The sequence below is a fragment of the Petaurus breviceps genome, unplaced genomic scaffold (genome assembly GCF_028583685.1).
Source record: "Petaurus breviceps papuanus isolate PSGF00001 unplaced genomic scaffold, PetGlider_PUasm1.0 173, whole genome shotgun sequence".
NCBI lineage: Eukaryota > Metazoa > Chordata > Mammalia > Diprotodontia > Petauridae > Petaurus > Petaurus breviceps.
This window is the reverse complement of record NW_027185759.1, coordinates 20,347,798-20,371,700: the sequence shown is the minus strand read 5'-3', so window position 1 is coordinate 20,371,700 and position 23,903 is coordinate 20,347,798. Positions and strand designations below refer to the sequence as shown.

At 41.1% G+C, this 23,903-nt stretch overlaps 2 protein-coding genes across 5 annotated transcripts in view; one reads left to right on the top strand and one right to left on the bottom strand.

Annotated features, from left to right (window-relative positions):
- Positions 1–3,264, top strand: part of LOC138157740 (E3 SUMO-protein ligase KIAA1586-like) — a 50,788-nt gene extending 47,524 nt beyond the window's left edge. For 2 of the 4 annotated variants that reach the window (XM_069083495.1, XM_069083493.1), the window contains exons 3-4: positions 189–467; positions 1,006–3,264. In XM_069083495.1, coding sequence (XP_068939596.1) covers positions 1,020–3,194 — 2,175 coding nt within the window. In that variant the 5' untranslated portion in view covers positions 189–467; positions 1,006–1,019 and the 3' untranslated portion in view covers positions 3,195–3,264. Of the gene's footprint in view, positions 1–18; positions 468–1,005 lie in introns of those variants that run through there. The other 2 variants (XM_069083496.1, XM_069083494.1) reach the window with 2 other exon arrangements.
- Positions 3,265–9,874: 6,610 nt separating this feature from the next.
- SMC4 (structural maintenance of chromosomes 4) overlaps positions 9,875–23,903 on the bottom strand; it is a 39,879-nt gene continuing 25,850 nt past the window's right edge. Inside the window, exons 12-23 of the mRNA XM_069083491.1 lie at positions 23,714–23,875; positions 23,205–23,430; positions 23,044–23,123; positions 20,560–20,712; positions 20,204–20,330; positions 18,983–19,172; positions 17,367–17,511; positions 16,995–17,168; positions 13,451–13,633; positions 13,126–13,358; positions 12,060–12,243; positions 9,875–11,737 (exon numbers count right to left, since the gene is read on the bottom strand). Coding sequence (XP_068939592.1) covers positions 11,585–11,737; positions 12,060–12,243; positions 13,126–13,358; positions 13,451–13,633; positions 16,995–17,168; positions 17,367–17,511; positions 18,983–19,172; positions 20,204–20,330; positions 20,560–20,712; positions 23,044–23,123; positions 23,205–23,430; positions 23,714–23,875 — 2,010 coding nt within the window. The 3' untranslated portion in view covers positions 9,875–11,584. The remainder of the gene's footprint in view (positions 11,738–12,059; positions 12,244–13,125; positions 13,359–13,450; positions 13,634–16,994; positions 17,169–17,366; positions 17,512–18,982; positions 19,173–20,203; positions 20,331–20,559; positions 20,713–23,043; positions 23,124–23,204; positions 23,431–23,713; positions 23,876–23,903) is intronic.

Sequence of the window (23,903 nt, the reverse complement as noted above, 5' to 3'; positions counted from 1 at the left end):
CTGGCTTATGCTGGCTGCTGAGAACGTATTGTTAAATTTCCTGGAATTTTGTGAGCTAGTTGTTAAATACAGCCACTCTTTGAAATTAAATGATATGTAAACTCACAATTCCATAAATTATATTAAAAGTAAGGGTAATAAACATCACTTCTCAATTATGTTACTTTTCATTCTTATTTATGCTCGAGGTCACTTACATCTCTCACATCTGTATGTTGGAAGTACTCTATGATGAGGTGGTGTGCTGCGTGTCTTCCCACGCGGTGTCCTTCAGAGAGACCACAGCAGCAGTCATTGCACCGGGCGGATCAGGGCTTGATTGATCATTTTGTACTGTCTGGGAAGCGCTGAGGAGAGACTCATGCAGATTAAACCTAGGCCTCCTCCACCTTTGTAGCTGTTACATTGTAGCACCACAACAGCCCATCCAGCTCCTCAGAGACTTGTGCATGTCACTGACAAACCTGGCAAGTGTTCAAATGTTTTTCATTGTTTCTCTTTCGTCTTTCCCTGGAATGAATGTGCCCCAGACCCACAGTCCCTCCTTGGTGACATGAGTGCCTGGATTGCTGACTCAGGCTGTGATCCAGCCTCTCTTTCTGGTTGAATTTTTGTGGAGTTCTTTATTGTTGGTGATAAAAATTATAAGCACTGACAGTGGGCTTGGCTAGAAAAGAAGCAAGTTACACAGAAGTTACACTTGTAATCTGAAAAAGGTAACCATTTTGCTTTTTTTTTTTTGGAGGGGGTAAGGCAGGGCAGTTGGGGTTAAGTGACTTGCCCAAGGTCACACAGCTAGTAAGTTAAGTATCTGAGGCAGGATTTAAACTCAGGTTCTCCTGACTCCAGGGCTGGTGCTCTATTCATTGTGTCACCTAGCTGCCCCAGAAGGTAAATATTTGAATTTAAAATGTGTTATTTTTGAAATGATATAAGGAAATAACCTAAGTTTTTATTGCAAGTGGTATATGAATTTTACTAATATAGTATAAAATTAACTTCCAGATTCTGATCCTAAAATGTCAAAGCGACAGAGTGATCTATTCAGTATTTTAAATGTGAAGAAGGTGAAAACAGACACAGAAAACAAGATGAATGAAAATCATTGTGGAGCATGGAAGCCCAAGGAACCCACTTTTGAGTCTGTTGAACAGCCTCTTATTGAAGAAAAGCCATCATGTTCATCAAAGGAAGAAATGGATCATCTTGTGCTTCCAGATTGTTGGAACAAAAAGCAAGCCTTTCTGTTCACAGAACAGTACAAGTGGCTTGAGATAAGACAAGGTAGATTAGGATGTAAGGATTGTTCAGCCATTCAGCACTTAGGAATGAGAGCAGAAAAGCACGTCCATGTCTCCAAAGAGTGGATTGCCTGTTTGGTAACCCCAAATGGAAGTAATAAAATTACAAGACAAGCTTCTTTACGAAAAAAGATGAGAGAACATGATGTTTCTAAAGCCCATAATAAAATTCAAGATTTGTTAAAAGAATCCCCTTCTAGTGACTCAATTGCCAATTTTGTTCCTAAAGCAAATAACAAAAACATTGATGCTACTGTAAAAGTTTTCAATACAGTTTACAGTTTAGTGAAATGTAACAGGCCTTTATCTGACATTGAGGGGGTGATGGAATTACAAGAGGAAAAAGGAGTTGATATAGGCAGTTGTTTACATACCAGATACAGTGCAACCAGAATAGCGGAACACATAGCAAAAGAGATTAAGACGAAGATGTTTAAGAACATTATAGAAGAGAATGCCAAAATCTGCATCGTGATCGACGAGACATCCGCAGTCTCCAAGAAGCGCGCCCTGGTGATCTATCTCCAGTGTGCGGTCTGGTCAGCGCCGTCACCCGCCTTGTTATTTGTTGCTTTAAAAGAACTGGTGTCAACGACAGCAGAGTGCATTTTCAGCACATTGTTGTCTGCTTTAAATGACTGTGGCTTTCATAATGAATATCTGAAAGCCAACTTAATTGCATTTTGTTCCGATGGTGCTAATGCGATGTTGGGAAGAAGGTCTGGAGTAGCTGGGAAGTTATTGGAAAACTTTCCCAAGATCATCATCTGGCACTGTCTAAATCATCGACTGCAGCTCTCACTTGATGATTCCATATCCAAAATAGAACGAGTTAATCATTTTAAAATGTTTCTTGATAAAACACATTCTATTTATCACCAATCTAGTAAAAGTCAAACTGAGCTAGAAACTATTGCTAAAGAACTTGAACTTGAAATCATTAAAATTGGTCGAGTCCTTGGACCAGGATGGGCAGCATGTAGCCTTCGAGTTGCTACTGCTGTGTGGCACTCATATCCTGAATTATATAGAAATTTTTCTCGTTCTTCTTCTTATTCTGGTTTGGCAAAGAGATTAGCTAACATCAGTTTCTTGCAAGACCTTGCATTCATGATTGACATTCTTGAAGAATTTTCATTACTTTCAAGTGCATTGCAATCAAGATCGACTAACATTCAAAAAGCTCAAAAGTTAATCAAATGTACCATAAGAGCTTTGGAAAATTTAAAGATTTGTACTGGGAAGTATGAATCTCAAATTGAAGGTAGGATTAAGTCAGATGAGTTTAAAGGCATCCCATTTAATAAAAATAAGAAACTTAATACTCTTCCTAGGAATATGTTATTAGAACATATAATTCAGCAGATGAACTTACGTCTTTTGTTGGAGAAGAACAATGATGAAAGCATTTTAAGTTATTTTGACTTATTAGAACCATCTACTTGGCCTCATGAAGAACTAACTTCACCCTGGATAGCTGGTGAAAGAAAGTTGCCTCATTTGAATGAGATTTTAAAATACGAAATTGATTTGAATGAGTTTCGGAATTTTGTAGATAATAATGTCAAATCAAACAATGCTCCAATCCCTGCAACCATACAAAAGGCTAAGAAGATAGTTAGCAGTATTGCTGTCAGTAGTGCTGAAGCAGAGAGAGGTTTTGTTTTAATGAATATAATTTGTACGAGGGTGAGAAGTAGCTTAAAAGTAGATCACATATCAGATTTCATGACAATAAATTTACTGGGAAAAGAATTAGCAGACTGGGATGCAACTCCATTTGTCAAATCATGGTTGACTTGCAACCACAGGTTAGCTACTGATACAAGAGTTCGGAAAAAATCAGCAAAAGCATTCTGTGGAAATCGATTAGCTCTATGGCATTTACAATAGAATTCTGTGTAGCTTGTTATTTGTAAATGTATATACATCCTTTATATCAGTAAAATTTGTAATAAACTCATGTATCTGATACTTTTTTTCCTCAAAGAACCAGTTGTCAGACATTTGCTAGATTACAAGGAGAAAACTAAGAAGAAGTTAAGTCATTTTTGCAAGGGCAGCCAGGTAGCAATTAAGAAACTGTCTTCAGACCTGGGCTGTCAAGAAGGGGTGAACCAGTTTTCAGTTCCAACAGCAGTGCATTAATGTACCTGCTCCCCTATGTCCCTCCCAGCATTTGTCATTTTCCTTTTTTTGTCTTAGCCAATCCAATGGATGGGAGGTGGTACCTCAGAATTCTTTTAATTTGCATTTAGAGAATTTTCCCATATTACTATACATATACACACATTTTGCTTTTTGGAGGGAGGAAGGCAGTGTAATTGGGGTTAAGTGACTTGCCCAAGGCCACATGGCTACTAAGTGTGTCGTGTCTGAGGTTGAATTTGAACAGAGGTCCTCCTGACTTCAGAGCCAGTGCTCTATTCACTCCTAATATCACATTACTATTGATAGTTTTATTTCCTTTCTCTGAAAAAATGCTTATTCATATCCTTTGACCATTTATTATTTGGGGACTGGCTTTTATTCTTGTTTACCCCAATTCCCTGTATTTTTTTCTTTTTGGAGGGGGGAAGGTAGGGCAATTGGGCTTAAGTGACTTGCCCAAGGTCACACAGCTTGTTTTGTGTTGTGTCTGAGGCCAAATTTGAACTCAGGTCCTCCTGACTCCAGGGCTGATGCTATATCCACTGGGCCACCTAGCCAACCCCCTTTCCCCCATATTTCTTAGAAACGAGAAACTTGCTGCAAAGATTCCCCCCCTTCCTATTTTTCTCTGAATTTTAGTTGCATTGATTTTATTTATGCAAAAACTTAATTTCAGGTAATCAAACCTCTACTCAGGGATTCTCAGGGTTGACAAACTCCCTGAAATAATGTAGACTTTGGCGCTCAGTTTATACACAAAACATGGCTGGCCATGTTTCATTATCCCTTTTACCTTCTGGGAACTCAATCTCATTTGGTCATGAATTCTTCATCTATAGATCTGAGAGGTAATTAATTTCTCTCATGCTCCACTGATTTGCTTATATTATCACCCTTTATGTCTAAATTATGTACGTAGTTTTGAGCTTATATCTTGGTATATTGTGTGAGATGTTAAGTCAATTCTTCATTTCTGCCAGTTCCTATTTTATTTTTTTGCTGAAGAGTGAGTTCTTGGTCCAATAGCTGGGATCTTTGAGTTCATCAAACAACCACGTTACTGTGCTCATTTGCTTTTGTTATGTTGTGTACTTAATCTGTTCTATTGATCAGCCACTCTATTTCTTACCTGTTACCAAACTGTTTTGACATTTACTCCATTGTAGTATAGTTTGAAATTTGGTACTTCTTGGCCACCTTGCTTCACTATTTTTTTCCATTGATACCCTTGACATTTTTAAAAGAGATTTTAATTTTTTAATTTTATTTTTTTGGGGGCGGGGAAGGGCAGGGCAATTGGGATTAAGTGACTTGCTAAGGTCACACGGCTAGTAAGTGTTAAGTGTCTGAGGCCAAATTTGGACTCAGGTCCTCGTGACTCCAGGGCCAGTGGTCTATTCACTGTTCCACCTAGCCGCCCCCTCCCTTGACTTTTTTTTTTACTTTTTTTTTTTTTAGTTTACATCATTCATTTCCACAAGATTTTGAGTTACACAATTTCTCCCTGTTTTTCCTCTACCCACCACCCCAAAACAGCGATCCCACTGAATATCCCCTCCCCCAAATCTCCCATCCCCACTCCAACTTTCCAGTAGGGCATGGTGAATCTCTATGCCCCAGTGCCTGTATATCTTATTTCCCATTACATGTAAAATAATAATAATGATAATAATTATATATATATATATATAAACATTTGACTTTAAACCTTTGAATTCCAGATTCTTTCCCTACCTCCCTCAGCACCCACCCTTACTGGGAAGATAAGCAATTCAACATAGGTTGTACATGTGTAGCTATGCAAAACATTTCCATAGTGGTTATATTGTGAAAGACTGACTATATTTTCCTCAATCCTACCCCACCCCCCACTTGTTCTTTTCTCTACTTTGTTCCTGTCCCTTTTCAAAAGTGGGTGGTTCCGACTTCCCCCTCCCCCCCCCGTCTGCCCTCCCTTCCTTTATCCCCCTTTCTCATCTCCCTCCCTCCCTACTCTCCTGTAGGGTGAGATACTCTAGTGTGTATGTCATTCCCTCCCCGAGCCAAATTCACTGAGAATAAGGCTGACCCCTTCCCTTTTGTCTTCCTGTTCTTCCCCTCCATTGTAACCATTTTCCCTTGCCTCTTCTGTGAGATAATTTACCCCATTCTGTCTCTCTCCATCTCCTCTCATTACATTCTTTTCTCACCTTTTAAGTATCATTCCTTCCTATTCAACTGGTCCTGTGCCCTCTATGTATACCTGTTCACATACATATACACATTCACATATGCATTCATATGCCCATATGCCCTCCTACATAGACATAGACTATGGATATATACATATACATACATACATACATACACATTTCTATTCCCTTCAACTATTGTCATACTGAGAAGTTTCATAAGTTACAATTGTCATTTTTCCATCTAGGAATGTAAGTAGTTCAACTTTGATAGGTTCCTTATTATTTCTTTTCCCTGTTTACTTTCTCATGCTTCTTGTATCTGAATGTCAAATTTTCTATTCAACTCTGGTTTTTTCATCAAGAATGCTAGAAGACCTCTATTCTATTGAATGACTAGATTTTTCCCTGAAACATGATACTGTTTTGCTGGGTAGGTGACTCTTGGTTTTAATCCCAGCTCCTTTGACCTCCAGAATATCATATTCCAAACCCTTCAATCCCTCAGTGCAGAAGCTGCCAGATCGTGTGCTATCCTGATTATGTTTGCACAATATTCAAATTGTTTCTTCCTGGCTGCTTGTAATATTTTCTCCTTGATCTGGGATCTCCGGAACCTGGCTTTAATATTCCTAGGAGTTTTCTTTTTGGGATCTTTTTCAGGAGGTGATTGATATTCTTTTTTTTTTTTTTTAAGCAATCAGGGTTAAGTAACTTGCTCAAGGTTACATGACCAGTTATTTCTGGGTGTTGGTGCTAAGTATCTGAGCCCAGATTTGATCCCCAGGTCATTCCAACACTGGAGCCGGTGCTCTTACTCGCTGAGCCATCTGGCCACTCCTGATAGATTCTTTCAACTTCCATTTTGCCCTCTGGTTCTAAAACATCAGGGCAGTTTTCTTTGAGAACTTCCTGGAGGATGATTTCTAGGTTCTTACTTTGATCATGGCTTTCAGGTAGTCCAATAATTTTTAAATTATCTCTCCTGGATCTATTTTCCAGGTTAGTTGTTTTTCCCATGAGATATTTCACATTGGCTTCTATTCTTTCATTTGTTTGGATCTGTTTCACAGCATCTTGATTTCTCATAAAGTCACTAGCTTCCATTTGCTCCAGTCTAATTCTGAAGCAATGATTCTCCTCATTGAGCTTTTAAAATTCTTTTTTCCATCTGGCAAATTCGGCTTTTTAAGGCTTTCTTCTCCTCATTGCCTTTTTGAGCCTCTTTTGCCACTTGAGTTAGTCTATTTTGTAAAGTGTTATTTTCTTCAGTCAGGCTGTTGACTCTCATTTCATGATTTTCTTGCGTCACCCTTGACATTCTTGTTCCTTTGGTTCCTCCAGATGAATTTTTTTCTTCTATTAAGTTTTTGAACGTTTGATTGGATCAGTTAATGTCATCTGTTCTCGTTCTGTTTATAGAATGCCTTACAGAAAAATTGTCTCCACTGCGCATCTCTGGCTCATGTGTTCCTAGCCTGATACCTGAAATGTGGATGTACTCAGCTGCCACAAAACAATTTACTACCTTCTAAAACCACCAGACAAATTCTCATCTCAGTGACGCCACTGTGACCCTATTCCTCTGACAGCCTGGACCACCAGTGTCCTTGGGCAGTACTGCCATTTGTGTTGTCTCCTTGAAGGCAGGGACTATCGCGCTTTTTGTATCTATATTTCAATTTCTTAGTGCCAGGCACATAAAAAAATCCTTTTCATTCATTCTCCAATTTCCATAATTGAAGTCTTAAGAAAAATATTTCTTATAATATTCTTATGAAGACCTTCCAAATCTAAAGAAATATCTCAGGTCGTTATAACATGCTTCCTTTTGTAATCTCGTTTAGAATTCTCTTCTACGTTGACTCTCAGAATTGATTACTTGGCTATACCTGGAGTTCAGCAGAGTGACCCTACTTTACTAACCTGTGAACATGGTAGAGTAGTAACACATCTAGAAACTTGTTTGGCAGAAGCCACTTTCAATGCTCTGGCCTAACAGTATCAGATGGCAGTCTCCCATCCCCTGTTAACTGAACATTTTCAGACTTAACTGTCCTTGTGGACAGCTAGGTGGTAAAATGGTTAGCACACAGGGCCTGGAATCAGGGAGGCCTGGGTTCAAATCCAACCTCAGACTGGTATTACTCTGATAGATCAGAGTGCTTGAATGAACATGAGCTCCATTTAAAGAATGCAGTTTTTAGTCACTTTTCATTCCTTGGGTTTTTTGGGCAATTTAATTTAACAAATATGAAGTGCCAGGGGAAGGTACCTTGTTTGGCAGTCAATAACTTCCCAACAAATCTGGCCTGTGTTTGTTGTCAGAAAGCCAGGCTTTGACTCTGGGGCTTCCTGGGGAACCTTGGGTGGGTTTCCCCTCTTCGGGCCTTCATTTCCTCATCTATCACAAGACCCCTTTCAGGCCCAGGTCTCAGGGTCCTGTGGGTGAATGCTGAGCCCATTCCTGAGCTCTTTTCCCTTCTGGTCTCACTCACCTTGGCTAAGAAAGTCCCCCCAGAGGGGCCCAGCTCAGGCACAAGGGCCTTTCCCGCTATTGGAGCAGCCTTGGGCTTGGGCAGCATTGCAGAGAGAGCAGGATCTGGGGCTCCTGGGGCTGCGCTCCTTCCATGTTCCTCTCTGGACTGGCCAGAGGCTTATTAATCTGAGCTTGAGCCCCACCTTTTGTTTCCCAGGAAAAGAGGAAGGTCTGGGCTCTGGGCTCCAGGGTTTACCTGGGAGGTGCAGACTGTTCAGAGGACAAAGAGGCACTTGTTTGGAAGGGAGTGACTCTTTTAATGGGAAGGAAGATAGGACCTTTTCTCTGAAAGGGGTGAGGTCTGCATGTTTCCCTTTGGCTGATTGGAAACGTCCCAGCTGATGGATCTTTTGGCTTGGTCATCCACAGCTTTGTTAAACCGAGGTCAGCTCTTCTTCAAGGGCTATTGAATCTGGCACATTCTACATCTTTGGGACATGTTTGCATTTTTCTGACACCACTCTGAGTACTTTGGAGGTGAGGTCAGAGACATACTAGAATCTTGAACTTGCTGTCTCATGGGCACCTCCAACTCCACCTGGCCAGAACAGGTGCAGTGACTGTTGGGAATGAGCGCCTTTGCAGCCTCCCAAGTCAGTGGCCTCCTGCACCAGCCCAGGGCACATCTCATGTCCCTCCCCACTCTGCCTGGACCATTGTCAGCTTCTAATTAATCTCCCCCTGGACTAATGGAGTGGTGTCCCCCTGCAAACCATCCTCCAGCCACAATGTGTTTTTTTTCATATGAAGTCCTTTGTTTTGCATTTAAACCTTTCACATTCTTGCTCCTTTCTACCTTTCCTCCAAATTAGTCTCCTCCACACATTCCACATGGCTGCTGAGGTCCTTTTCAGTGCCAATTCCGAGACCATTTGGAATATGAAGCATCTCAGCAAAGTCGGTGACAAAATCTAGATAGTGCAGTCAAATGTCATTCTTAGATCTAAGCCCAGGTCCAGAATTGTGATTGTGATTAATCTCAGTGCACACCCTTGATTTCAGTAGGTTCCATTTCATAACCTGAAACCTGGTCGTCCATATAAACAGGACCAAAATTTCAGGAGCATTGTCAACCCTGAGAATCTGGTTAGAGGTTTTGCATTACACTTGCTGACAGACTCCCATGCAACTGCTGAGGTTCCAGGGCATCTCAACGACCTATGTAAGGATGTGAACCAAGAGCCTGTCCAGGTTACACTAACTATACTTAAGTGTGCACAGACACATGCCTCAATGGAACACCTTAACATACTCACTGCTTCATGTCCATTGGCAATCCCCCCATCAATGCAGATCACAACGCTCTTTTTTTGCTTTAGCGTGCAATGATATAGATCGTCATTAACAAGAACACAGGAAACCCTACAAATCTACGTTTCTAGATTTGAATGTTTTTGCTATAAAAACATCATGAATTACCATTTTAGGGGATGAGCCCCCTTTTAAGTGTAAATCCCAAGAAAATGTAATACAAAACATCCCTTAGATATATTCCTCAATTCTGGTTGTATTAGGTAATCTTAACTGAATTTATTAAATCAAAACATAACAAATTGTTTCCTTATTTTTATAAGCTGAAATAGAAGTATCCTTCTATAAATTACTACCTTAAAAACCAACTTTAAACAAGCCCAGTAAGTCTTAATGAAATGTTTTAAAATGCTGAGAAAAATATAAATTTAGAAGGGGGTAGAAAGACAGGCACAAGAATATCGGTACCAATGTGTTAGATTTATTTTAAAAATAAACTATAATAGATTGTTTCCTATGCAGTCTCCATTTTTTGGCACTTGTAAATGATCATTTGTTTTGGCTGTCTAGTTCAAAACAATGAAAAAGGAGAGGGAATGTCTTGGCAGCCGGTGGGTGACCATGATGACTTGGACCTGAAGGAATCGATGAGTGCACAGAACTTGAGGAAGATACGTTATCACTCAGTAATGGTGACAAAGGTATGGTCCATAAGGCAGTAACAGCAAGTGGTCATCCCCTGCCTTTGTGTGAAGATGTCTATTTGTTGCTAGGAGCCCCTTGACCTCACAGGAGCACTGGGGGCTAGCTCAGATGATTACATGCCTCTTCTACGTAAGTGACAGGGACTGGACCCCTGATGTCACCAGCACTGAGGATCCTGGGGTGAGGAAACCCCCGTTAGGGCAGGTCAGCAACATGGTCCATCCAACAGCTGGTGCCAAGAGATGCTTAGAGCAGGGGCAGGGATGGAGGAGATGGAACCCAGGTTTTTCTGGCCTCCAGGCCCATGCTGCCCTGCCTGCTGTTGCTCTGGGGTCAAGCTGAATAAATCAAGGTGCTCTTCCCCTCCCCTCGGCAAAAACCCTTTCACTCTCCTGATCCAGCATGAGACATCCTGAAAGCCATTAACTGTTTGATGTTGAATCAAACTGTGAGCCCCAAGAGGAATGCTTTTCCTCTGCTGGAGGCAGCAGGGCCAAGGCTGGGAGAGGTAGCTGGGGGAGACCTCAGCTTGACCCCTAGAAGCACCACTTCTTAAGTTGCCTCCATGGGCCAGTCCCTGACCTGCTTCTTCATCCCTCAGACAGGCTAGAACAAGATCAGGCACCTTCCAGCATTAGGCTGGTGTCAGCCTTGACAGTCTGGAAGAGGAGGAACCTGTCTGTCATCTTTCCTAATGTTCCCATCCATCCCAGGGCTGCCTGAGTCAAGTCACTTTGATGTTTCTCTTGGCGACACTGGTAAAATGCAGGTAGGTCAACAATGGCGTCACTAGTGGGTTCTAAGATGCCACTTTGAGAAGGTTCCCATTGTTTCAACAACACAAGACCAGTTGCCCATAGAGGATGAAGATAAGCACTAAAATGCGTATTCTACCACAGATAATTCAATTAAAGGTTCATTATGGAACGACTGTGTTGTAGAAAATGGATCTGAGTTTAAAAAAGACACTGGCAATGTAACACGTACCACCTTGCTGGTTACAACAAATCAAACAAAAAATGGTCCCTGGGATCCATCCCTTCCAGCTCTCTCTCTGACACACAAGACAGGAGCTAACCAACCTGGTAGACATTCAGAGCTCAGGGGAACCCTGCAGCCTGGGGAGATCCCTTCCTGTTTTGTCTCCCTGGATGCAGAAGGCTCCTCCTCTGCTGGTCAGGTGGGTGGGAACCTGAATGGGGCTCTCTTAAACTTCTATGTTAGCTAGGAGCCCCGCCGCCAAGGCCTTTCCCCAGAGAGGGTGGGTCTGCTGTAGGCAATTTTCAGGTCAGGTCTTAAAAGGAGAAGTTCCACAGCTATCACTGAAACCTGACGAAAAGCCAACAATGAAAATCAGATATATAAAAGTTTATGAAGATATATTTACAAAAGTGGAAGAATGTAAAAACCATAGCTCTTATAATACACAAAGACCAATTCCAAGCTGTCCAAATAGTCAGTCAGGTTCAACATAGTCCTTTGGATGCAATAACTTTGGGATTTATCGCAACACTTTTTGTTATGTTGTGGGTCTTGTAAATTCCAATGAGTCTATCGGCAATCTCAAACATGTTATTTCTAAGTGAAATGATTATAAACTGGGCATTTTTCGTTTGTTCCTGAGGAAAAAGAAAACAAATGATTACAATGTTTCCAACGATATAAGTGACATTTGATATACATTTACAATAAGCTAAAATTTCCCCAAAATGTTTTCATAGAAGTTCTAATACCCTAGTGTGTCTTTCCTCCTTTCTATCAGCACAGATTATATTCCAACAACGTACTTTATTGGATTATGACGTAAAAAGAGATACAGAAAAACCAGTCTCAGTCAGTACAACCCCCAGTGAATGATTGAAAATTTTCAAAGAAAAAAAGTCTTGCTCATTAGTACTCAGTAAGACTGTGAGAAAGACAACTGTGTACAAGTCTACTTACGTAGATGTAAAATGCCACAATGGACACATTTTTAAAGTCAAGGGCTGCATCAATTTCATCCATGAAATAAAGGGGCGTGGGCTTATAATGGTGGAGAGCAAAGACCAGAGCCAGGGAGCTGAGGGTCTTCTCTCCTCCTGAAAGATTGAAGATCTTCTTCCAACTTTTTTTTGGTGGCCGAACACTAAAAGTGACAAAACGTCAGACAAGTGAGGTTGCTGAGCCCCTAGACTGGTTGAATGCACGCCAATTCTGACCTCTAGTTGCCCTCCACCAACACACCTGCCCTTGCTGACAACCCAAGTGGAATATTTAAAACAAGAATGAGCCCCAGGTGTTACACAGCAGCCAGGTTTTGGCCACACGATTCTCCCGGCCTCCTTTCCCTCCTCACCCCAGTGCCAGCTTGCTGACAGCACACACAACAACCTGTCTCTTGCCTATATGCCTTTGCACACGCCAATCCCTATGCCCCATGTGCGGGAGACTGTCAGGGCTGGGCCAGTCAGCTTCTCCAGGAGCCTGCCTGTGCTTCCAGAGGCCCTCTCTCCTTTCAAACCCCGTGACCACCCCTTTGGTGCTCTCTTGATGGTTATAGTTTTGTGCTCATCTCCCACCAAGCTAAGGCCACCTTTCTTTAGACTTTACATCCTGATATTTAAAAGAAATGAGGAGAGGGGCAACTAGGTGGCCCTGGAGTTAGGGACACCCGAGTTCAAATCCGGCCTCAGACATTTGACATACTAGCTGTGCGACTAACTGCCTTGTCTTCCCCCCTCCAAAAAAAAAAAAGGAAAAAAAAATGAGAGTAATCACAACATACTGACAAATCTACCTTCATGCCCAAAGCCTGACATTTACTCTCTTGCCATTTTGTCACTTTAAATCTGCTACAAACTGGCTTACTGACATTCATGCTACCCAAGTTTTCCCCTACTATCCTTCCAAAGATAAGGAAGACCAAGCTATGAGGGTTCAGAGAGGCAGGCACACTTGGCATCCTCAGGCAGGACACAGTCACACTCTGGTCCACAGAGCGCGAGGCATCACAGTGACATCAACAAACCTAAACATGATTCCTTCAGAGAAGGGGTCCAAGCTGTCTACCAGCTCAAGCTCGGCATCACCTCCCAGAGTTAGCATCTGGTAATTCTCCTTCAGTTTGTTGGTAATGATGTTAAAGCCTGCCATGAACTCATTCAGCCTCTGCTTCCGAAGGTCTTCGTAGGCCTGTCGGAAGCGCTCCCGCTCGGTGGTGATCTTGTCCAGCTCTGCCACCCGCTGCAGGTACAGCTCTTCCTGTAAGACAAAGGAGAACCATTTACAATGCCACACAGGCAGGTGGTAGCCAACAGCATCCAACAACACACGTCAAAGATATGAAAAGTAACCTTTTTCTTATACTCCGTGATGGAGCCCAGGTTTGGCTTTATCTCATGGCACTGGGCTTCGAGAAGAGCAATTTGATTGGTTAGAGCATCAGGACTTTGTATTGCTTCCAGATCCTCTTGGCTTAGAACAGAAATCTCTTCAGCTGCATTACCTTCTATTGGATGTAATGATATTCTTGAAATCTACAATTAAGGAATTTTAGAGAAAGCACAATTTTAGCATATCAATGTTTAGTAACAATCAGTAAAAAAGACATTTATCACCAATAGTCACTGAATGAAGGACCTGTTTACAGAGATGTCCCCTTCTGAACAGACTGTTTTAAATTAATACTGTCCATTTTACAGCTAACTGGTGGGGAAAAAACACAGAAGCAGGGCACAGCAATTCCCAATGCTGCTTGTCAACATTTCTGTCACCTAGAGAGCCTGATACTCCACACATATGGGGTAACCCCAGGACTTACTGGATGGGGATTCTCAAACTTCGTGATGAGAGCTGAACACTCTGGGCCGATGTGTGCATTTAGTGAAGGCGTGGAACCAGATCCCATTCTATTTGTGTCACCCAAGGTTGCCTTCTAACTGCTAAAATTACTTGTCACTTCTGAGATAACTGGTGTAAAACTGGGAAGCTTGAAAGCTGGACAAAGCCAAGGTGTTAAAAATGAAGAACTGACAATGGAGCTAATGTGATATTCCTACTCTATGACGAGGAATCTTTTTTTTTGGGGGGGAAGGGAAGTTTATAGAATTTTTTTAAAAATTAAATTTTGTTTTCTCCAATCAGAAAAAATTTGTTCTCTTTCTTTCCCATCCTACTGTCCCCAAATGAGCATGAAAAGAAAACCAAAGCCCGTTACAAATAGTATAGTCAAGCAAAACAAAACTTCTGCATTTGCCACATTCAAAAGAAAAAATCCATAATCACAGATGCCCGCGTGGCTTGGCTCTCAATCTGCCGCATTTCTAGCCCAAGGTGGGCAGCACGCTGAATCAGGAGTCTTCTGGAATTGTGGCCAGCGATTCGTCTTTAAGACTTCCAAACCTGCGTCAGGGTCATGGCTGGGACTGTAATTTGTTCTGGTTCTGCTCACTTTGCTTTGTCTTCATTCACACAGATCTTCCAGGTTATTCTCAAACTTATCCTCGGCATCATTTCTTCCTGCACAGTGATATCCCATCACATTCATATGCTGTGTTCTGCCCTTCTCCAACTGATGGGAACACCACTTCAGATTTTCATTCTCTGCCACCTCAGAAAGAGCTACAAGTGTTTTTTGCACATCCATAAATTTGTTTGGCTTGGGACCAATCCCTCCCTTAATCTACCCTCTCTCCAATTCCTCTCCTCCTTTTCATTTTTCCCTTCTTCCCAAATGAGTAAAATGGACTCAAGTGCCTGTTTGCACTTCCTCCCCTCCCCCCCTTCCTTCGCATTTCTTTTAAGATCATCACAATATGAGAGAATCGCTCCAAGGCCCTCTAATGAGACTCCCTCCATGACCCCAACGTGAAGAGTTCAGAGCAGACACATGTATCATTTCCACATATTAGAATGTAGGTAATTAATCTTGTTTAGTCTCCTATGATATTTCTTAACACCTGTGTCTGAAATTCAAAGCTTCTACACAGTCCTCTGGGTCTTTTTCCAGGAATCCTCACGATCCTTTATTTTATGAATGTCCTCCTGTAAGATTACACTGTTTTGCTAGCTAAGTTATTCTTAGCTAGAAGCCCATTTTGTTTACCTTCTAGGATCATACCCCATGATCTCTGCACTTCTGTAGTAGATGTTAAGGCAAGTGTGGTCCTACGTACTAGACTTGTGTATTTTTATCTGCTTGTAGAATTTTTTGCTGTGATCAGGGAAGATCTGGTTTGGTTCTTGGAAATTTTTGTTTCAGGAAGTGACTAGTGGATTTGCTCTCCAATTCTAAGAGAACCTGGCAGTTTTAAAGATTTCTTTATATACGATGTCTAGGGTTTTGGTTTTTTTTTTGGTCAGAGTTCAAGAAGTCTATTTCCTCCTCAATTTTGCTAGCAGACGTCTCATACTTTCTTCTAAGTTTTTATTTTGATTTTGTGTTGAAGACTCTTGTCTCATGGAGTCACTGGCTTCTATTTGGACCATTCTAATTTCCAGGAAATAGGTTGCTTGGACAAGCTTTTCTACCAAGATGTTCATTCATCTTCCAAAGCCCTCCCTCCCCCCGCCACCATTTTTCCTCTAATGATCGTATTTTTTTTCCTTTATTTTTGGAGGGCAATTGGGGTTAAGTGACTTGCCCAAGGTCACATGGCTAGTTTGTGTGTGTTAAGTGTCTGAGATGAGATTTGAACTCAGGCCCTCCAGACTCCAGGGCTGGTGCTCTATTCACTGCTCCACCTAGCCACCCCTAGTTATCACATTTAATTTATAAAACACATGTGTTTTGCTTGTCTTTTATTACCACAGTAGTTATTTATGTATGGTGGAATTCTATTTTTAAAAGTCCCCTATTCTCCAAGTCTCCATCCTTGACTTCAGATTTGATGTGTGTGTGTGTGTGTGTGTGTGTGTGGCTGAGTGTGCTGTGTTATTTCAAGGTCTTGGGGAGAACTCAAGGCCAGGGACCAACAAATATTCAGTGCTCCCAAAGCATTCAGATTCAGGGCCGAGTCTGATCAATGCCCATTTGGTCTCAGCCACAGCAGAGTTCAGGTTCCCTTTTGTTCTGGGATCCTGCCCTGGTTATTCCTCTGCAGGCTTGAGGCTGGGCTAGAATCTGGCCCTGACAATCTTCTGAGCTATACGGTTGATATTTGCTTCTATATTTGCCTCACGGGTGGCACTGCTCCCTTCCATGGCATTCCACCCTGGGCATGGGCCTCCTCTTCACAATCAGCCACAGATCTGGAGCCAGGAGATGTCAGAGGTGCCATGGGATATCTGGGATCTTTTCTTGCCTTGCTCTGTGCCAGGCCCCAGTACCAGTGTCTACATACTATTCTAACCTGCCCTGGAAAAGTGACTTCTTATGGCTTGTTACTAGATTTAATTATCAGCGTTTGATCTGATGACTTTTTCAGATCTGCCTAGAGGAGTTTTGGGGAAAAGGGCTTGGCTATGTTGCTTCTTCCCACTGTACCATCAAGACTCTCCCTCTCCACCTGGACATGCATGTGTAACGATTATAATTGATCCTTTGCAATGTGTCACCAATTAAAATTTAAAGTGAAAATGATCAATTTAAGATGCTAAAAAAAGGGGCTTATTTAAAAAAGAAGAGTATGAAAATGCATTTATGAGTGATGATATTCAACACAGTTTTAATTATAAAGTACTTATTGACAGCCAACAATTGCAACCTTTTCACTACAAATGTTCTGTCTGATGATTTGGTTGGAAATAGGCCTTCTTTCTCTCATTTAGTCTTGAGTGTTCAACCTAGCCTGAGATTTGTGTAGAGTAAAAATATAAGAACAATAACCATGACTAGCAATAGAAGAAAAAAATCTCCTCTGTAAGTTGTTGCCCCAGATTCATGAGGTAAAGCCTTACCTCCTTTTGCCAGTATTTCACTTTGGAATGATGTTCAGCAATGTGACTGTCCAGCTGCTCAAGCTTTAACTTAATACTGAGTGCGTCGTTTTGAAGGGCATGTTCATTTTCTTTTATTGCTTTTATTTCCTGAAGCAGGCTGTGATGCTCCTTCTGCACCTCGGGTAAGGACTCCTAAGTAAATAGATAATGTTTTATCCACTCAGAATAAAAAAGATAAAAGCACAAAACAATTATCTGTTAAATAACTGTAATATGCTGAGTTCTCTTCACAAACATTTAATGGTTTTGGATTAAATTTAAAGTAAGGCTTTATTATTCTTCTCCATCCCCTAGAGAAACAAACCACCACCAAGAGAGCACTCAACTGACCCCGGCTTCTTTGGAATTCTTCATGACTTCTGTTGCCTTCTCTTCAAGGTTTTTGAGCTCGCAGGCTAGGTCTTCCATCTCCTTCTCATTGTCTTTTATTTCTTTCTCTGTTCGAAGGACAGAATCTTGTGCCTTTTTAAGATTTCTAAATGCAAAAACAACACCAGAAGTTTCCAGGAGGGCTGCCGCAATACCCACAATCCATCAATTTGTTCTGACAGGTGCACTGAGGAACATCTGGTGCAACAATTATAAAATAGTCCTTTGTGATTATGCATGTCTGTGGTAAACCCTTCATTTTCATTTAATTGCTTTCCAAGGAGGTCCTTGTGTATTTACCAAACCCTTCTTAAGCACCCTGTCACCGCACAGGATGTAGGACAAGAATACAAACGTACTCTGTACATCCTTTTTGGTTATATAAGCTCAAGTAGAGAGAAAAGCAGACCCTCTTGGAATTTCTGAGGCTACCCCAGAATACGAGACAGTTCTACCTGCATGCAGACCCAACACTCCACAGGTCTAAAACTTCTTCACCCTGATTCCTGGTTTTTCTCACTGCGTCTTCTCAGCTGTTCAACACTGTAAACTGTACAACCAAAACAATTCTGCTTAAATGACCCTAAGAAAGGTCTAATGGGGCAATGTGGGAGACAGCGTGATACAGGGCAAAGAAACTGGGGGTCTGGAATAAGACCTAACTGCAAATACTAGCTCTACTGCTACTTTATTATTCTTGTCTATAAAAATCTTATTATCAGCTGAACAAACAGCATTAAAAGAGAACATATTTTTTGCTAAAGCAATTTTTACAACTAAGACAGTGAAAAAGTTAAAACTGGATCATCCCTTTTTTGCTAATTCTGTTTGATTTGAGGCCTGGGGGAGGGTGGGTGGGGTCAGGTCTAGTATAGATAAGTGAAATCTCAGTCCTTATTTTAGCAATTTTCAACCTCCTTTTCCTCTTTCCTTTAGATCATTCATTGAAATTGTTACCAAAAACTGAGTTTTTTCTCTGAAGGAGATGCCACTGAGCAAACACCCAAAGATAGGCTGTTTGTAGGAAAGGCAGAAGTAAGGAAGTTCAGTTATGAAGCAAGTTATACAATCAGCACCCAAATAACAGTACTTTAAAATTGCATGAACATTATATGAACACCATATAAAAAATTTAGGAACACTTTTAAAAACCACCATTGCAAAAGTTAAAAACTCATATTCTGTAAGAGTGTGTTGGTCGATCTATTTTATCTAACTAAAAATTAATTTATGTCAAGTTAAAAAGTCCTTCCTTTTACATTTCCGCTTGTTTTCCTTTTGTCTGCTAGCATCTCGTCCCGACAATCTCTATGGAACATGAGATAGTTACAACTTCTCCAGTCTACAATAATTCTGGAACAAATCCCAGGACACCTGAAGAGCTTTTGTTCCAGGGCCTGGCATGCCAGTTGCTAGCATTTTTCTCTACAAGCTTGACAGAGGTCTTTTGGAATTGATGGTGTATGACACAAGTGTCCTATTGAGTTAGAGGGAGGTAAAGAGAACTGGTGAACACCTGGACACAGGCTGGTGGATGGTCTCTGAGCCCCACCTTGGTCACGGGATGGTCCCTTTACCTGTCTGCTGTCTTTACTGCCACTTGGGCTTTTGTGATGGCAGATGCACATTCGTCTAACTGTTGGTTAATCTTGTCAACTTTGTCCTGCTGGGCTTTAAGCTTGTGATTATTGATCTCCACAATTAGACTGTGTAGTCTTTTGACATCGGCTTCAACTTTGCCAGCTTTCTCAGCAACGTGTTCATACTCTGGGGAGGAAATGGGGGAAAAAAAAGGAGCCTGAGCCTGGGATTCTGAGTGAAGAATACACTGAGCTTTTCTGTATTATGAATGTATCAACCAACATGAATGAAGGATTCCACATAAAACATAACTTCTGCCATGGTTGTTTAAAAAAAAAAAACCCAACCAGGTTAAATTTAACAGTTGTAAGCAAATTTCAAAGGGCAAATATTTTCATTCAAAGTAATCCAAGCAAAATGGTTTAGGACTCACAAGGAAGAATTCTCAGAGCATTTTATAAAGCTAAATAATCCCCAAAGGAACATGATATGCTCAAGTCTTTGTAACCTTTTCTATTGCACATATTTTGGTACTTATTTACTCAATTCTATTATTCTGATTTATCTATGTCTTTGACCAACTAAACTTTAAGGGACTGACCCGAGGGGAGATAACTCCTATTTCTTTTGTAGAGTCCTCAACACCTAGCACAATGTTATACGTGTACATCTCCAAAATATACTTGCCAATTTACTTATTCCAAAGAAATACAATTTCTGAAGACAATACCTTCTTTTATTTTCCAAACCCTTTACATCTTAAAAAATATCAATTTATGGGGGCAGCTAGGTGGCACAGTGAACAGAGCACCAGCCCTGAAGTCAGGAGGACCTGGGTTAAAATCCAGCCTCAGACACTTGACATACTTACTAGTTATGTGACCTTGGGCAAGCTACTTAACGCCAATTGCTTTGCGTCCAAAAAAAAAAAGTCAACTTGTGGTTTCTTTCCCTTAATAGCTACTTCAACACCACCCAGTGGTGTGAAAGTCACCTGGCATTCTTGGAAACACTTCTGTTGGAGCAGTTTCTGGGGGGATTCCAAGCTGGTGCGGCTCCCAACACACCCAGTAACAGAACCAACCGAAGCTCATGAAAAGGCTGGCAATTAGGAAACGTCAGCATGGTGTGCTCTGCTCACTCATTGCCACCAAAACAAAAAACCTATATCTCAAAGTATTCTAAACTTGAATACATAATACTTTTTAAAAACATACCTTTCTTGTAAATACTTATATTTGTTTCTAGCAATTTTTGCTTTTTTTTGTCAGGGGCAGTATCACGGACATTGGCTTCAAGCTCTTTGACTTGTACACCCAAGTACGCTTCTTGTTCTGACAGACTCTATGAAAGGAGAAGTCAGGTGATACATTGGAATAATTAACCTTAATTAGGTAAAATACAAATTGTAAACTGTGTTTTAAAAATAGGCAATGAATATGTGAAATACTCTGCACACTGGAGAGGCCAGCTGTGCTACTGGCAAGGGTTAAATGGGACACAAAGAACACACACAACATTGTCTGAGAATTCATCTGTTCACCATGGCAGACACTAACTGAAAGGAACGCACCTGGATGCTCGCCGTAAACTTTTCCAGGGTGTTCTTCATGTCTTGCACGTTGTGACGGAGTTTAATTACCGTCTCTTCAAGCTGTGCTTTGCGTTCTTGGATTTCAGCAGCTTTTTGGGAGTCCTTCTGCAATTTGGATTCCATTTGGGATACCTGTAAAGAAAATCAGCAGCTCTATTTCAGACCTTCCAGAGCCATTTGTCTTTATTCTCTAATCTGTGGCTGCCTCGCATGAAGGTCTCCTTTCCTGTCTTGTGCATGCTGTGCTGGTGGGCTTCCACAGTCAAGAGTTTTCAGTATTATACAGCCCCTGGTCTAACTCCTGGCACTCCATCTGACAACAATGACCCCCTTCCACACACAATTTTTTAAAAAACTATAAATCAAGCAAACCAGAAGACTACTGAGATGTAGCTTAATGGAAAATTCTCCTCCAAGAGCCAAACAAAGAATGGGCAAAGTGTATTTCACTCTGTGCTAAGAGCCAAGAAGCACCACTTCATGACATGTGGTGTCTATGAAAAGGGTCGAAAAAAAGACAATAATAAAAACAATCACATCTGCACAAGAGGATGAAAACAGCAGAGAAACCGATCTTCTGAAGTACTAGAGAAGAGCTTTCCTACTATTGTGAATATGCATCTTAATTCTTGGTAATTTCAATCTGCAGGTGGGTATGGGAATGTGGCAAAAACTATGTTGGAAAATATGATATGGAGCCTAGAAATGAAAGACCAAATTCTGTAAGCATTTAGCAGCTTCACAGGCAGCCTTCTCATGAATACCGACTTTAAATAAAATGACAATGTTGGATGTATTCAAAATGGAATGGTATTTTAAAATGAAATCTCACCCAACCAAATGGGCAGTGACTGGTTACAGGCTTAGCAATCATTTCAGAATCAGGGTCTAGATCTAGGCAATTGATTTAACAAAATGAAAGTAAATATCAAATTACACAAAAGGTTAAAAACAAGAAGATGGATTCCCAAGCTGCGTATGACACTGTGGCTAGGACAATACTAGGTTTGGAGCACATGACTATTTGCATGACAGCCTAAGCATTCATTACCCCCCCACAAAAGAATAAAAGGAGATGGAGAGAAAACACATCTACAGGAAGCTTAGAATGAGATCCTTAAAATCATATAATTTAGAATACAGCTGGGGATGAGAAGCAGGGAGAGATAAAATAGGAAAGACCTAATTTATTGAAATTCCCTTTAATGGCAAGATGAAATTATTATTAAGGTAAAACTCAAATCTTACTTAGCTTCTGTTTTGTCTATAAGGGAGAATGAACTTATGACTGGAAACAAAATGGCTAAAAGGGAGTTGACACCCAAAATAATTAGGGAAGACAGCAGGGGAGAGAGAGAGGGAGAGGGGGGGGGAGAGGGAGAGAGAGAGAGAGAGAGAGAGAGAGAGAGAGAGAGAGAGAGAGAGACTCCCTTTTTCCTTCCACATATATAGGGTTCAATGTCTCTTAGACAGGAGGCCCTGGGAAATCTTGTATGGACACCCTTCTGCAGTGTAGGGGGCATGTTCCTCAAATGTGCAGATGGTACTAAGTTATTGGGGGGCACATGCATCTGTACTGTGAAAGAGTCACCTGAATTCAAAAAGATCTTTATAAGCTAGAAGCTTGAGCTAAAACCGCTAAGAGAAAATTTAAAAAGAAAAAAGGTAAAATCATTGATGAGTTAAAAAAAAAAATCAACTTCTTTCCTAGGCACAAGGAGAAGGAGACATGGCCAGAGAGCATTCTGCCTGAAAAAGTCCTGGGCACTTTTATTTTTACACTTCACACCCCTATACTCATATACTATAAAAGTGCTCACTGCCTGAACGATAGTCCATACAACGTGAAAGAGAAACAGTGCCAGAGAAGAGTTGCCTTTCCTACAACTGCTTCTATCTCCCCAGAGATGCTGGGAGGCTGCAAACTCAGTGCATCAAGACAGTGAGTGACGCCATTCAAGAAGGCCACACCAGGTGGCCCTATGGGAAGGATCACGTCCAAGGCCGAGGAGCTTCTACATTCCCATGGTACACTTTCCTCAATAGAAAATGGCAGCAGTTTGCCGCTGCATTTTAGGAAGGATTTTGATCAACAGAGAACAGAAAAGAGAGTGCTGGGAAATATGAAGGAGCTTTTAAGAGGATCAGATGTTAGCTAGAGAGAAGCAAAAACTTCTCAACTGTTGAACTAACCCAAAGCTGAAAGGGCTGCCTCGAAGGCAATGAGCTTAAAATCCCTCCTTTGAGATTTTAAAGCAAGACCAGGATCACTTGTCACTGGGACTTTCAAAAAGTGACTCTTGCTCATAAAGTAGATGGCTACATCACTCTTCTCACTAGGGCGGTGCTGCAGCGCAAATAAAAACCCATACAGGGCTTAGAATGTGGAGAAGGATTGTTATCAGCATGTTCAATCCCATCACCACTTCAGCATTCATGGTGCACAACTTCATCGATACCAACCTCTTCTTCCGAGACTTCAATGACAAGTGAAGAACCCATTCTCCCTTTCATTTGCTTGGTTCCACCACCAGTCATGGTACCTGGACAAGAGAAGAGTCAGTTTTATACAAAATGTTTAAAATTGTTTTGGGGGATCTATGAAAGACAGAATTTTTTTTTACCTGACTGTTCTATGATTTGGCCCTGTAACGTCACAACTCTCCATCTCTTATCTTTCTGAAAGGCCACTCTTGTTGCCTGGTCCAAGTTGTTAGCCACTAAAGTATCATGTAAAGCAAAGTAAAAGGCTCGGCGAATCTTCTCATCTTTTACTTTTACTAAATCAAACAACCGAGGTGTGTTTTCAGGAGTTTGGATTGGGTTCATATTTTTTTCTAAAACTTTAATCTAAAATGAAGGAAAATTAAGAAACATTGTTAGAAGAGAACTCATAAATCAAAACAGTCATTGTTCAAGTCTTAAGACAGTACTTTCTTTAATAATTCCTGATGGAAACTGGAAAAAAAGGCTATATAGGAATTCCATTTGTAAAAACATATAAACTGAAATTGTAAGCAGTCGGGCAGTTTTAAAAGTAAATAAGACTACTCTTCTTTTGTCTGCATCTAAGGAAGGTTGTTGAATTTACAAAGGTGGCATTTCATTTTCATTCATGCTTCCAAGTACTCACCTTATCTAACCCAACAAATGTTGCCACTCCTATATTTTGTTTCTTCAGGAAGTTCACACAGACTTGGGCTGTATCAATGGTGTCAACAACAATGTAGTCCAGGGCGCCACAACAAGATGAAATGGCAATGTCGTATTTCTCATCAATGGCTCCCAAGTCTCCCTGAGAGGGCAAAATGACATCCAGTTAT